The sequence below is a fragment of the Ostrea edulis genome, chromosome 9, assembly GCF_947568905.1.
Source record: "Ostrea edulis chromosome 9, xbOstEdul1.1, whole genome shotgun sequence".
Classification (NCBI taxonomy): Eukaryota; Metazoa; Mollusca; class Bivalvia; order Ostreida; family Ostreidae; genus Ostrea; species Ostrea edulis.
This window is the reverse complement of record NC_079172.1, coordinates 33,260,827-33,275,758: the sequence shown is the minus strand read 5'-3', so window position 1 is coordinate 33,275,758 and position 14,932 is coordinate 33,260,827. Positions and strand designations below refer to the sequence as shown.

The window sequence follows — 14,932 nt, the reverse complement described above, 5'->3', positions numbered from 1 at the left end:
GCTATATATCCACTTGTAAAACTTTGACCCACCATACCCCCAAAGCCCATGGTTTTAACAAACTTGAATCTATAGTATGACACTAAGCTTTCATGTAAATTTGTACGTTTTTGACTCTGTAGTTCTTGTGAAGATTTTTAAATGATTCCACCCAATTTTTGCATATTCTTGATTATCTCCACTTTAAAGAGAGCATGTCTTCCTTTTAACAGACTTGAATGCCCTTTACCCAAGGATGCTCTTTGTCGAGTTTCATAGAAATTGGCCCAGTGGTTTCAGGAGAAGTCGAAAATGTTAAAATTTTATGGTCAGATGCCATACAAACAAGAGGCCCATGGGCCACATCGCTCACCTGAGTCACCTTGGCCCATATTTGAAGACTTTCCATATATATTTGCATGTAAAACCTTAGTCCCTATTATGGCCCCAACTACCCTTTGCAAACTTGAATCTACACTATGTCAGAAAGCTTTCATGTAAATGTCAACTTCTTTGGCCCAATGGTTCTTGAGAAGAAGATTTTTAAAGATTTTTCCTATATTTGTATGTAAAACTTTGATCCCCCCTTGTGGCCCCATCCTACCACCGGGGGCCATGATTTGAACAAACTTGAATCTGCACTATGTCAGAAAGTTTTCATGTAAAAATCAGCTTTTCTGGCTCAGTGGTTCTTGAGAAGAAGATTTTTAAAGATTTTTCCTATATATTTGTATGTAAAACTTTGATCCCCTATTGTGGCCCCATCCAACCCCCGAGGCCCATGATTTGAACAAACTTGAATCTGCATTATGTCAGGAAGCTTTCATGTAAATCTCAGCTTTTCTGGCTTAGTGGTTCTTGAGAAGAAGATTTTTAAAGTTTTTCCCTATATATTTGTGTGTAAAACTTTGATCCCCCCTTGGGGCCCCATCCTATCCCCGGGGGCCATGATTTGAACAAACTTGAATCTGCAATATGTCAGGAAGCTTTCAGGTAAATTTCAGCTCTTCTGGCCCAGTGGTTCTTGAGAAGAAGATTTTTAAATGACCCCACCCTATTTTTGCATTTTTGTGATTATCTCCCCTTTGAAAGGGACATGGCCCTTCATTTGAACAAACTTGAAAGCCCTTCACCCAAGGATGCTCTTGACCATGTTTGGTTGAAATTGGCCCAGTGGTTCTGGAGAAGAAGTCGAAAATGTGAAAAGTTTAACAGACAGACGGACGGACAGACAGACAGACGACGGACAAAAAGCGATCAGAAAAGCTCACTTGAACCTTTGGTTCAGGTGAGCTAAAAAGGAATCAGAATAGCTCACTTGAGCTTTCAGCACTAGAACAAAATATCATGTAAATTTTCTATACTCTTGTTGATTTTGCACACACTTTTTAAAAATCTTTCCTTTCATAAACTTGTCAGTGAAAGTCAGATTTTTAAATAAAACTTTGATCAGGAATGTGTTCTTTGATTTAATTCAACTCTTAGAAACTCACAAATCCCCCCGCCAAACCTACATATTAAGACAATTCACTGACCTGGTATTAAATCCTTGATCATGCAATCCATCAACCAGAACACACTCTCCTCGTCTTTGACAACCAAGAGTAGCAAGCCAGCAATGAAGTTCAGGCCCTGAGGAGAACAATGAATAAAGATTACTGGTAACTAATTTACAACTGGTTCCCTCGATAACCTTAACACGCAACAAGCATTACTGGAAATGACCTTAAGCTGTGCCCCTTTGACCCAGGTTTCAGTATTAGAGAAATCGGTTATATCATACAGGGAATTCTTTTTTCCTGCAGCATGCATGCTTTGACTTTGAGCTATCAATTAATATGTAAATTCCAGGAAATACCAAACAGAAATATTTGTACTGATCAAGATGTGATTACAGTAGTCATCTAACCTGATCATGATGTGATTACAGGACTCATCTAACCTGATCATGATGTGATTACAGGACTCATCTAACCTGATCATGATGTGATTACAGGACTCATCTAACCTGATCATGATGTGATTACAGGACTCATCTAACCTGATCATGATGTGATTACAGGACTCATCTAACCTGATCATGATGTGATTATAGGACTCATCTATCCTGATCATGATGTGATTACAGTAGTCATCTAACCTGATCATGATGTGATTACAGTAGTCATCTAACCTGATCATGATGTGATTACAGGACTCATCTTACATGATCATGATGTGATTACAGGACTCATCTAACCTGATCATGATGTGATTACAGGACTCATCTAACCTGATCATGATGTGATTACAGGACTCATCTAATCTGATCATGATGTGATTACAGGACTCATCTAACAGTGACCTTTATTCTGATCATGATGTGATTACAGGACTCATCTAATCTGATCAAGATGTGATTACAGGACTCATCTAACAGTAACCTTTATCCTGACCATGATGTTATTACAAGACTATCAGTAACCTCTGTCTGCATTAAAGCGTAAGAGGACCCATCTATCAGTAGTTTTTTTCTAGTTATGGTGTAAATATGGGACTCACCCACCTGATGGTAACCTTTGTCTAATTTGATAATAAGAGCCATATGACTGTATGATTTGCCTGGATTATGATGAGATTAAAGTCCCACTTGACAGCCTCTTTCTGGATTATGATGTGACTTCAGTGCTCACCTGGCTGTAGCCTTTGTCCGGATTATAGTGCGATAAAGCCACCAACACATTGCTCAGAGAATTCCGTAAACCGTCCTTGGTTGAAAAGTAGATATTCTCTGGAAATGTTCTGTGTAAATCTAAATCAACATAAACACTGAATTATGAATTATATTAATAAACATCGATGTTGATTTCATAAAACCTCATAGGAATTTCATTTTCTTTATTCAATAGGCTGAGTCTTCAGTGTTAATCACAATAATACTGCCTGCCTACATGTAAGTCCCTTCAGAGTCAAGTACGGCATGGTCAAATTTGCCATGTTCACGTTAAATTAACATTTACTGACAGTCTCTGTATATGTAACTTTTAAACATCATATTTTGTAATTATTAAAACAATTGATGATGAGAACAGGCTAGAGCATTTTGCTACATATGGACAAGCAGCAAGTTTTAGTAACATTACACCCAGGATGTCAGAAATCTAAAGTAACAGTACACCCAGACTGTCAGAAATCTAAAGTAACACTACACCTTAGGGCTGTCACGGTTCCAAAATATTTCGGGTCGGGTCAGTTCGAATTTTTTTTACTTCGGTTTCGGGTATTTCGGTTCGGGTCTATATAACTATTTTAAAAATCTAATATACAGTTAAAATCAAAAACCTTTATTGTATTTTGTCACAATAATTACTCAGGGACGTGGACTGAGGTTTAGACTCGACATCCATGGTACTAGAAACAGCATTGTCACTTCTACTCGTTTCCATTCATGCTTTCAATTATTTTTTACGATGTTGATCCTGTGGTGTATTTTCAATGCGTCTGTCATATCTTACATATACTTTACAGTTTTGTCCACAATGCCATCATTTAACAATTGATCAAAATACCGCCACCTTTGAAGGTTTTGACAACATTTCGTTTAAGCGGATTTCTAATAATGATTTTATTTTAAAAGCCAAACCTGAAACGAAATACGGAAAAATGGAACCGAACCCGACCTGAACAACACGACCCGCAGTTTTTCGGTTATTTTGGGTACCCGTTGCAGCCCTACTACACCCAGACTGTCAGTAAGTTAAAGTAACATTACACCCAGACTGTCAGAAATCTAAAGTAACACTACACCCAGACTGTCAGTAAGTTGAAGTAACACTACACCCAGACCGGTAGTAAGTTACATATGTATATTAACACTACACCTAGACTGTCAGTAAGTTAAAGTAACACTACACCTAGACTGTCAGTAAGTTAAAGTAATGCTACACTTAGACTGTCAGTTAGTTAAAGTAACAACACCCAGACTGTCAGTTAGTTAAAGTTACACTACACCCAGACCAACAGCAATTTAAAGTAACACTACACCCAGACTGTCAGTAAGTTAAAGTAACACTACACCCAGACTGTCAGTAAGTTAAAGTAACACTACACCCAGACTGTCAGTAAGTTAAAGTAACACTACACCTAGAATGTCAGTAAGTTAAAGTAACACTACACCCAGACTGTCAGTAAGTTAAAGTTACACTACACCCAGACTGTCAGTTAGTTAAAGTAACACTACACCTAGACTGTCAGTAATTTAAAGTAACACTACACTCAGACTGTCAGTTAGTTAAAGTTACACTACACCCAGACTGTCAGTTAAAGTTACACTGCACCCAGACTGTCAGTTAGTTAAAGTTACACTACACCCAGACTGTCAGTTAGTTAAAGTAACACTACACCCAGACCAACAGTAATTTAAAGTAACACTACATCTGGATGGGCAGTGACTTAAAAAGTAACACTAAATCTTGATGTGCAGTATTTAAAGTAAAAAAAACCCAAAACCAAACCATTAGACTGGCAGTAACTTAAGAGCACTCGACAGTAAGTTAAGTATCACTACATCAAAATGGACAATTGATGAATTAGCAAAAAGAATAAATAAGTTACTCAAAAATCTTTTTTTCCCTCGGTCTTTCACTGGTATGTCTGAAAAGTGTGATTACCCCCATTATCAGAAAATTATCTGCCACTAAGCAATCAATAAATATTTTATTTACATTGTACTAGTAACTCTTTAAATAACAGAGACACAAACAAACAGTTGGGCATGGTGATTCTCAAACGTTTGTAGGATCCTGATTTCGATGTCCTTCGTTGACTACCTACCTAATTCAATTGTTTCCACTATCGACTTGTCCTTTTGGTTGATGAGGAGTAACTTGTATGCTTTAGGGTTCATTTTCATTTTCTCCTCGGCTCCACTTAACAGCATCCAAACCTTCATGGAAAAAAATTGTAAATGCTGTACACGTATTTTATTTGAAATGAACTTCTTCCCCTAACGATAAATTCCTTAATCTTGATGGAGAATTAGACACAGGGGTAGTCTGATGGGTAATTAGATATCATTGTGATGACAAGCATCACTAAAGGACCCTGCTTTGTGGCATAAGTTCTAAGTTCATGTTAACAAAAGGTCAATGGGTCACATTGTTTACCTGATCGAGCCACATCCTTGCTTATACAAAAATAAAGACTCAGATTACACACAGTATTTTGCTGTGTTTGCATGGGATTTTCTATTACGTATTTGATCAAACAGCAATGTAAATCAGTCATTTATAACATGAAATGCACCAATAAAAGGATTTCAATGTTTTGGTAATGTTTATCCAAAGAATTTTCAAGGTAAAGATTTCTGAATAATGTAAAAATAAAGGTGGTTTCATAGGAAAATTTTGTGGTAAATATGCCAGTTTCAGCGATGATAAAACGTACTCAAATAGTTTTATAAATTCTATAACAATTTTGATTTAAAGTATCATTATGTCTTCAATGCTTGTGACATTCATAGTGGACAACTTCAAACCTGTATTTTTTCTTTTAGACTCCACATTACTCCCTGTGGGTTATTGCATAATGAAAATCAAATTTACAAATCATGAGGACAGCTATTACCCTTCTGCTTCCGACATAGCTGCAGCACTGTAGCACTCTGAGAAAATATCAGAGATCTCTGACCTGTCCCAATATTTTCTCAGAGAGCTACAGTTCTGTATCTACTTCCGACACAGAAGAATACAGTGCACACTTCTCCTTAGGCTAAAAATAAAAAAATCTTTGTTTCCCCTCGCCCTGCCGGGTCTAAAATAGGGCCCGTGTCAAATTTTTTTTACCCCTAAATCGTGGTGTGTTTTTTTAATTTCTGGAACAAAAATCGTTCTGATATGTTATTAAGTACATCTGTTTCTACCAAGTCAAGAATAAATGTTTTGGTTTTGTTTTCAATGTTTTTTTTTTTTAAAAGATGTAATGTTTCTATGTAGGTATTCGTAAAGTAAACCAACATATTGCATCCACTGAGTGCATTCACACTAACATGTCCAAGAATATGAATTATAAATGCCAGCAGGCATGTCAATCCAGTGACCAATATAAAAACAAGCTCAACCAATACATGGCATACTCTTCTTCTGATGTACAGTATTGAAAATGACTATCGGTGCTCTAAGCTGGTTTTTCATAGGTGTTTCCAACAAAAAAAAACAAAAAAAAAAAAAAAAAAAAAAAAAAAAAAAAACACACCTGTTTTAAAAGTCAGACCCGGGGGAGGAGAAACAAACATTCTTTTAAATATGGCCTTATATTCCAAAGCATTTTATATCAGCTGTTACTCAGACACATACACCATCACAAATCTAAATCCCCTCTAACTTTGTTTGAAGGAATGATGATGTAGAACTCCAGAATTAAAAAAAAAATGACTTACACTTTTTCTGTGTTCATTTGGAATTCCTTTTCTACAAAATCGTTTCACTACAACAAAAAGTATGTTAATATCAATATTGTTACTTGTTTCACAATGATCCGGAGTACATGATAAGTTATTACTAATAGAAACGAAGTGAACACTTGTGTGAACTCAAGTAAAAACTGAACAATTAGAGAATAGTGATCAATTTCTGAACATTTTTATTTCTGTTAAAGTATACTATTTATACAATTGTATATAACTGCATGAAATATTTTCATCCTAGTATTATGTTTATGAATTTGAAGGAGAAAAAGCTGGTCGATACCCCTTGTCACTGACAACTTCAATACACTGCCTGTCAATACAAAACACAGATGCTGCTCTGAGTTAATGATATAAACCTTCATTGTGCTTCATGTAATCTGAATTCTTATGCGGTTTTGCAACATGTTGATGTTGAATAATAACAGAACATTGACTCCCACACATGTGCATCTAGTACAGCACTGTTGTGAAAACATGAAAAATCAAGCAACATATAATTAGTTCTGTGAAAAATATCACCATAAGAGACTGCTTTTTCAACCGATAATTGTGTAGTAAGGGAGAGAAACGGTTATTCTATCTGATAAAATTACGGACTGATATCTTTAAGGTCCCAAGCTTTATCTTGGTTTGACACAACTTTGTTGAGAATCTCCTACAATATAGCACCAATTATTTCTTTCAAAAACATGGTACAAGTCAAATCTTGTTCAGCCAAGTGTATATAAATACTTACCTCTGGCACAAAAGGGCTAGGTCTCAATGTTTTTCCCCGCCCAAACTAAGCATACTAAACTAGACATGTCGTGATGCGACAAATATCCCTGCTGGATTCATACGAATTGCAGTATATATTCTAAATACAACAAATTTTAAAATTACATTCCGAGCCTGAAGCTGAATAAGGCCACGCACTGCCCTCAAGCAATCAAGCATCTCTCTGTTCTAAAAAATAGTTTGAACAATAATTTTGCACTTTCTTCCAATGAAATTAACCTTAGTGATATGACCTTTGTCCAGAAAAAGGACAAATACTTCGAGTTACATATGCTTCACCTTTTCTACATAGCCTTGAGGGTCAGAATAAAAAAGTCCACGCTAACCTAAATGGTCTAAGTATGAGTGTGTAATTTCACATGCTACAAGATAAGTCTAAGGCAAGAGCATAATACAAATATCAAAGTTTTTTTCTCATGTTATCATAAATACAATTATCCTATGTCAGGAGTAACCTTTTCAAATTACAGTTTGATAAGTTATATATGATACGAACATAAATTATAATTTTTTTAAACACCTATAGTGGCATTGACAGGCAAATGCACCTTGTTCAAATAATCTGGAAGTAGACATTCTCCCACCAGAGGGTGCGTTAAACACACTTCACTGACAACTCTATTAACGCTTGGAAAGTAGTTCTTGCATCATGTGACAATTCAATTACGATAGAGACAACAGAAATGATGGATGTACAATGCATGCAATATGGCAAGCTTGCAAAAACAAAAAATATCAACTGTTTTGTGTAAATACTGTATAGTGAATACATTTATGAAAAAAATAATATAGGAAATTGACAGACAAGGGTTTTCAGTCAAAACCTACTGATGAAATTATGTGACTGAATTATTATTGGACACACAAAATATAGTAATATGACAACTGGAGTTACGTAAATCTGACCACTCTTTCATTATCCCACTTACGTAAATCTATTCTGACCTTGTAAAATATTTCACATGAAGTGTTCAATGGCTGTTCTTGCTTTCTTGACAAGAGGGTTTGTAAACTTTCATTTGGAATTCAGTGTGTATTCAATCATGATACAATCCAACATTCAGGGAAATGGTAAATAGAACTCACATGATTTAATGAAAATAACTACAGCTTCCAATTCTAAAAATCGAGGAAATCAGACATTCACTTGCTTACAAATGTCTCCAATAACGACTGGCATAATTATTTTGTACGAAACGGAACAGAACTACTGATTCTCAAAAGATGATGGCAACTCATCAGCTCAAAGCTCGGGTTTTTACGAGGATCGACACGTGCAATTAAAATTATATAAAGTGGGAAATCAACGCTACCACTATTTTATCAGGGCTAGAATTATTCCATCACTACCAACCGACTCTTTCAAAAATAAACCAGATTGCAATGCTTGGGTAACTCTTTCCAAAGTAACTGGATGTGTCCACTCTGTACAAATCATTTGTACATGTGCACCATGCAGCTAAAATTGTTTATCTCAACTGATAATATATTCAAAATGCAGTAAAATAGGTAATTAAATCAAAATAAATTTCATTTGTTAACTTGATTGATATAAATCATTTTTCATAGCTGTGGTCCGGACGGGAGGGGTGAGGGGGGTTATGTACCACTCTCAGTTGTACTGTTTGTGGGGGGATAGGTAACTTTGAACCCCCAATAGAATGCTTTTGATGTCTCTATATCTTTCCTCTTTTTAGCCCCCTTGAGATGTTTGATTATGTAGGCACGTATCATGTCATAACAGAAATTGCAATGACAGATTTAGAGGGAGCCCTTCCCTTTTTGCCACAAATTTCCAAAATAATTTGAGGAAACTCCAAATATTTTACCAAAAATGGCTGTATTTACAGATACATACTCTTGCCAACTTATAATTACAATAAATTCAGGGGGTTCAATTATAGTTATTTTATTTTCAAAACATTGCATGTGTACTAAAATGTCAGTTTAAAGATGGTTTGTGACGATGAATTTCTTTATGGTTATACTTGTATTTGAAACTGTATTTGTGAGTAGTTAGCTGTAAATATGTCATTGGCCTCTCATTTACAAGTACAGGCTGGGTTAAATCTTACTCGCCAAGCGAAGGAGTTGTACATTACCATAATCCAGAAGTGTCAGTCTGACATACCTAGCTATACATCGTGTCAGAACCTTTATCACTGAATGTACTACATTGATATTGAACAAGCAACCTCTGATATTTTATCATAAATCTGACTGTGTTAAAACATGGGGTTCTAAATTAAGGTTCAGAGTAAAGATCCTGAGGACATCTATAAAATGCAATATATATTATATACTAATTTATGTCATAAAACACGCAAAATCCTGGAAGGGGGGTTAGTTAGAATAATCTAACTGTATCTCGGACAGGCCCTCCATAGGAATTTACACAACTTTAGCAATAGAACATTCTATCGGGGGAGGGTCCTCTACTATTTACAACATTAATTATTTTTACATGCAAAGTTGGTTATTTTCACGTGTATGAAGGAAACTTATTTGCTGGCGTGATTGCTGTAAAATTATACAGCAATATCTTTGTGGCCTTCTGCACTGTTGATAATGACGCTTCTCGAATATACTACCCAGAAGTCTTAAACTATTGTTATGCAAGCGCACTACGTTCCGGATCTAGGAACGATAACTCATGTTTTCGGATTGGCCGATTCAAGTGAGGTAAAATTTAAAAAAAAAAAAATGAATCTGACACAGATGATTCTCTGAAGAAAAAATCTCACCTTTACTATTTTTGACAATCCCTGTCCCACTAGATAACAGTTCCTTCCAGCGAGAAGCTCGGCGTGCCAGGACAGACAAATACTCAGCCATGAACTCATCATACACTTCAGGATTAGGGTCATGACTCCGATCAAACCCATAACCATCCACCTGGCTGTGAAAACAATAATTAAGCATATCAAGTTAGAAACTAAGAAGTTATCAACAAACAAAACATTACAGTTTAGCATCATTTCTATAAAGTCACTGTTATGGAATGGGCTGTCTATCAAGTACAGGCAATTTAATGTGCTACAGTCACGATTTATACTGCTTACTTTGGGTATTGGAAGTTAATGTAAACTACGATACATGCCTGACAAAAAAGAGTAACTAATTCATCATGCATGTGCTGAATTCAACATTAACTTCCAGTACCTGTGCCTCACGAGGAATTGGAGTTTACCGATTTTCCTGAGGTGATATATTCCAAGTTTACAGACTCTTCTCAGGCAAACGAAATCCGAGTTTACAGACTCTCCTCAGGCGATATCTGAGTTTAGACTCTCCTCAGGCGATATCTGAGTTTACAGACTCTCCTCAGGTGATATCCAAGTTTACAGACTCTCCTCTGGCGATATCCAAGTTTACAGACTCTCCTCAGGCGATATCCAAGTTTACAGACTCTCTTCAGGTGATGTCCGAGTTTAAAGACTCTCTTCAGGTGATATCTGAGTTTACAGACTCTCTTCAGGCGATTTCCACGTTTACAGACTCTCCTCAGGTGATATACAGAGTTTACAGACTCTCCTCAGGTGATATACAGAGTTTACAGACTCTCCTCAGGTGATATCCCGAGTTTAAAGACTCTCCTCAGGTGATATCCCGAGTTTACAGATTCTTCAAGTTAACTTTAGTCACACCAGTGTTATTTTAAGAACTTCATGTGGTGTTGCTATCTAACAATATTCACATTTTCACTTTTGGTGCCTTTACAAATTGAAATGATGGCAATTTCCTCACGAACAGGTTGGAAACACTTCCCCTAAAGCGAGATCTCACTAAAACGTGATTATTCCTCTTTAGTGAGAAAATAATTAGCTTACATAACCACAGGTACGTGTTTTGTTTGAAAATAATGACAAATTCCGTGCAATGCTGAATGAGTGTGATATACACTCAACATGGGGCTATTTGCCTCTAAAAAAATTAATAATGCAGTCAAGAAATTTCATATTAATATTGCTAAGCAAGAGAGAAGGAGGCTGAAATCCAATGCAAATCGTTAGTGCTTATTTTGGTTTATATATTTGCAATTATACTATTAGACATATTTGTAAATTTCTTTTTTTGCATGTGAAACTTGAACAGATGCACTTCATGAGTGTTTTTCTCAGTTGCATGGGATATATTTAATCTCGCTTTGAAGAGGAATAATCACGTTTTGGTGAGATCTCGCAAGGCCTATAGGGGAAGCATTCCCAACAGGGGTGGAAATTAATGGTTGCCAGTTCGTCCGAGGCGACCAAATTTACAATCAGCTGGATTGTTTTATGTACGAACTAGCCCATTTCGTGAGTTGACTTTGAATCCCTGTGGCATTGTCTTAGTCGGTTAAACACTTCATCGTAAACAACATGGTCGCGGCACTTGATGGGTACAAGAAGGCAAAAACCAATAAAGAAGACAGAGGGAAAAAAAAGTTATGATGTAGAATATGAGAAAACCAAACAAGGGAGACATTTCCAGCTCAGCTGGAAAATTGATAGACAATGGCTTAAGAATTCAGAAAAAGGCATCACTTGCGAATTTTGAGTGGAATCGGGATTTTAAAATTAATTTACAGTAGGTTGCTCTCCTCTAAAGCTTGTCAGCATTGCAAAACATGAACACTCAGAACAACATAAAAGGGCATCGACTATTAACAGAATGAGATGGAGGATGAATCAGATAGTGATTTATCGGAGGAAGGGGTGTATGGGAGAGTGCTTGAAATGGAAATTGAAACAGAAATTTAATGATAATCCCAATGAAATAAAAAATTGAAATTGTCACAAACTGGTTACAATTTATGTCATTTGAATAACAGGCCCATGGTTTTCAATCTGGGCTCCTAGAATTTTAATGTTAAGAGCCCGTTTGGCTCCTTCGACGTACATATTTACCTAAATTTCCACCCCTGCCAAACCCGATGAATGTGAACAATGATGTGCACACAAATCTTGGTAATATAGTATGACTGTTTCAGCAGTTGAGAATTTTGCGACAGAAATGAAAGTAAAATGTAAATTTGAAAATACACGAGGGTATAATGAACAGCAACACTAAACCTCAGCGAGATTCGTCGAGGCTGGTCTTCACACCAGCATAAGGTGTAAAGTACTGTTAAAGCGTTGCAGTTCATGCCCTCATGCATTTTCAGATATAATTGGCATTGCGATTAGCCGTATAGTTACAGCTCAGTATGTCATGCCATATAATGATATATAATAATAAACATTACACCCCCGTCCTAAATGTACCGACTATCGGAAACAGCAGAACTGTTCCGCCGGAAGACAAGTGACAAACCTCCTGAGGGTGTTGTCTGTGTCTTTTCTCTCCCCCATGTCACCTGATGCCCGACATTATCCCTTGTATCGATTTAAACATCTTGTCTTCTCTCTTTCCTACTCGCCCAGCAAACCATCATCTGCTAAAAGTGGACAGGAAGTGAGAAAAGCAGCGAGCGACATCTGTCGTTTCGGAACGACAACTCGTAGTTTTATTTGTGTAGCGGTTCTAAACTCAACAAATGAGTTGAGCAACTCGTTATCTAGAGCGCTGCAGGAAGCTATTTAGGCCTAGTTAAACATGATTAAACGGAGGGGGCGGGAACCAGAGGAGGGGAGGGAGAAGAAGAAGAAGTAGAAGAGAGAGAGAGAGAGAGAGAGAGAGAGAGAGAGAGAGTAAACGTCTAAAGTCAATCGATGGACAAAAGTTGTGAGGACAGCATTATGATGGGAAAAAAAGTCCTCACAATTACGGGAATATGCAGGAAATTAATAAAAACAACACATTCTTTTCAAGAGTAGCAGGGCCACATATAGCAATTTTACCAAACTCAATGATGAACAAAAATTCATTTACATACTATGTTCTGAAGAGCCATCCATTCTAAATATAACTGGAAAATTTATTTTGAACAATATATGACACTGTATTTGTATATAACTATGTGTTATGTAATCACTTCTTTACTTGTATATGTATATGTACATTATTTGTATGTATTTTCATGCTGTCCCTTGAGGGCCCTTGATTGGAAATAAATATAGTTCATAGTTCAGTTCATATAGCCTGGTTCCCGAGACCTTCCGATGTGCAAGCACTTCACTTCGTACTTGCACATTAGACTGGGGATAGGGTGGCATATCATTTTTGTCTAACCTGTCTGTCAGAAACTTTAACCTTGCTCATAACTTTTGAATGGTGAGTGATAGGGCTCTCATGTATCATATGTGCATTATTTGTTGCGACTAAATTTGTTGCAAGTCTCTTTCAATATTTTTCAAAGTTGTTAACCTTGTTGCCATGACTTTGGAATTTGATGTACTCTAAAGAAAACCATTACATTCAATATCTTCTGAAATTTCATATCATGTATGTATATTACTTATGGCAAGCCCTTTAACTCTGATCTTGTGACCTTGACATTCTCCAGAACAGCAAGGTCATATTAGTCATATTGATATTGAGGCATCCAGGGGAGGATCCAGGAATTACGGTAATGAGGGGGGGGGGGGGGCTTTTTGAGGCAGGGGGTCCGGAAGCTCCTGGATTTTACAGATTTTATAGGGCTAGAAATATGTCGCCTTTGCAGTCATTTTTACTATTTTCTCTCATTTTTGATAAGGTGAAATTAATAAAATGACGCAAATTTTAAGGGTTTTTGGAAAAAATGTAAGTTCTCCAAATAAAATTAATTCAATAAATAAAAAGATTGTGTCATTTATTTCTGCGAGAGTGGAAGAAATTATTGCTTCTTTTATCGTTTACATTCTTCCAAACAAAAGACCACGATTTACCTTAAATTTGAAAATTTTAGGGGGGGGGGGGGTGCGCCTGCTGCGCCCCCCTTAAATCCGCCACTGATATTCCCATGTTGTGTGCAGTCAAGTTTGGTTTTGTCGTGGCCGTTTGGGTCTGGGTTGGGGCCATGATATGTGTAAAATTTGTTCATGGGAATAAAATTGAAAAAAAAAATCTTTGAAAAGTCACAGCAGCAAGGCCAAGGTGACTCAGGTGAGCGATGTTGCCCATGGGTATCTTATTTGTAGTTGGTTGATATTAACCTAAGACGATCGATGGTTTTGCACGATATATAAGAATTATAGGGAATATTTTTTTTTTGTCGAAGTCGGATAATCCTGTGGGGATCGGGGTTAGAATAATGTCCTCAGTATCCCTTGGTTGTCGTAAGAGGCGACTAAATGGGGCGGCCCTTTGGATGAGACCGCAAAAACCGAGGTCCCGTGTCACAACAGGTGTGGCACGATAAAGATCCATCCCTGCTCAAAGACTGTGAGTGCCGAGAATAGGCCTAAATTTTGCAGCCCTTCACCGGTATTGGTTTTTGTTTGTTTTGCTGTTTTCCGCCACACTCAACAATTTTTCAGTTATCTGGTGGCGCCCAGTTTTTATTGGTGGAAGAGAGAACCCAGATACATGTACAATGTACCCGGGAAGAGACCACCGACCTTGCGAAAGTAAACTGGGAAACTTTCTCATGTCACTTACCCGCGCCGACCAGATAAGTGATCCGATATTGACCAGTGACGTCTTCATATAAGTGAAAAATTCTCGAGAGGGACGTTAAACAATATATGTAATAAATCAATCGAAGTTGAATTTGTTACGAATTTACAATATTCAAATGTTTGTCACGCAATTACATTGGAAGAAAATGCAGTAACGTTCGTCATGCAAAGTTTTGCAGTATATTTTTCATTTGTCCAGATAATTCAT

The 14,932-nt window shown here is 36.9% G+C and overlaps 1 protein-coding gene across 2 annotated transcripts in view; it reads right to left on the bottom strand.

The window, feature by feature from the left end:
- Window positions 1–12,655, bottom strand: part of LOC125659201 (growth hormone-regulated TBC protein 1-A-like) — a 28,347-nt gene extending 15,692 nt beyond the window's left edge. Inside the window, exons 1-6 of one of the 2 annotated variants that reach the window (XR_008798800.1) lie at window positions 12,497–12,655; window positions 9,946–10,100; window positions 6,395–6,441; window positions 4,792–4,903; window positions 2,652–2,770; window positions 1,515–1,611 (exon numbers count right to left, since the gene is read on the bottom strand). Coding sequence is in view for 1 of the 2 variants with exons in the window: in XM_048890804.2 (XP_048746761.2) it covers window positions 1,515–1,611; window positions 2,652–2,770; window positions 4,792–4,903; window positions 6,395–6,441; window positions 9,946–10,100; window positions 12,497–12,534 (568 nt within the window). In the remaining variant the exon portion in view is untranslated. The remainder of the gene's footprint in view (window positions 1–1,514; window positions 1,612–2,651; window positions 2,771–4,791; window positions 4,904–6,394; window positions 6,442–9,945; window positions 10,101–12,496) is intronic. The other variant, XM_048890804.2, reaches the window with a different exon arrangement.
- Between the last annotated feature and the right edge of the window lie 2,277 nt (window positions 12,656–14,932).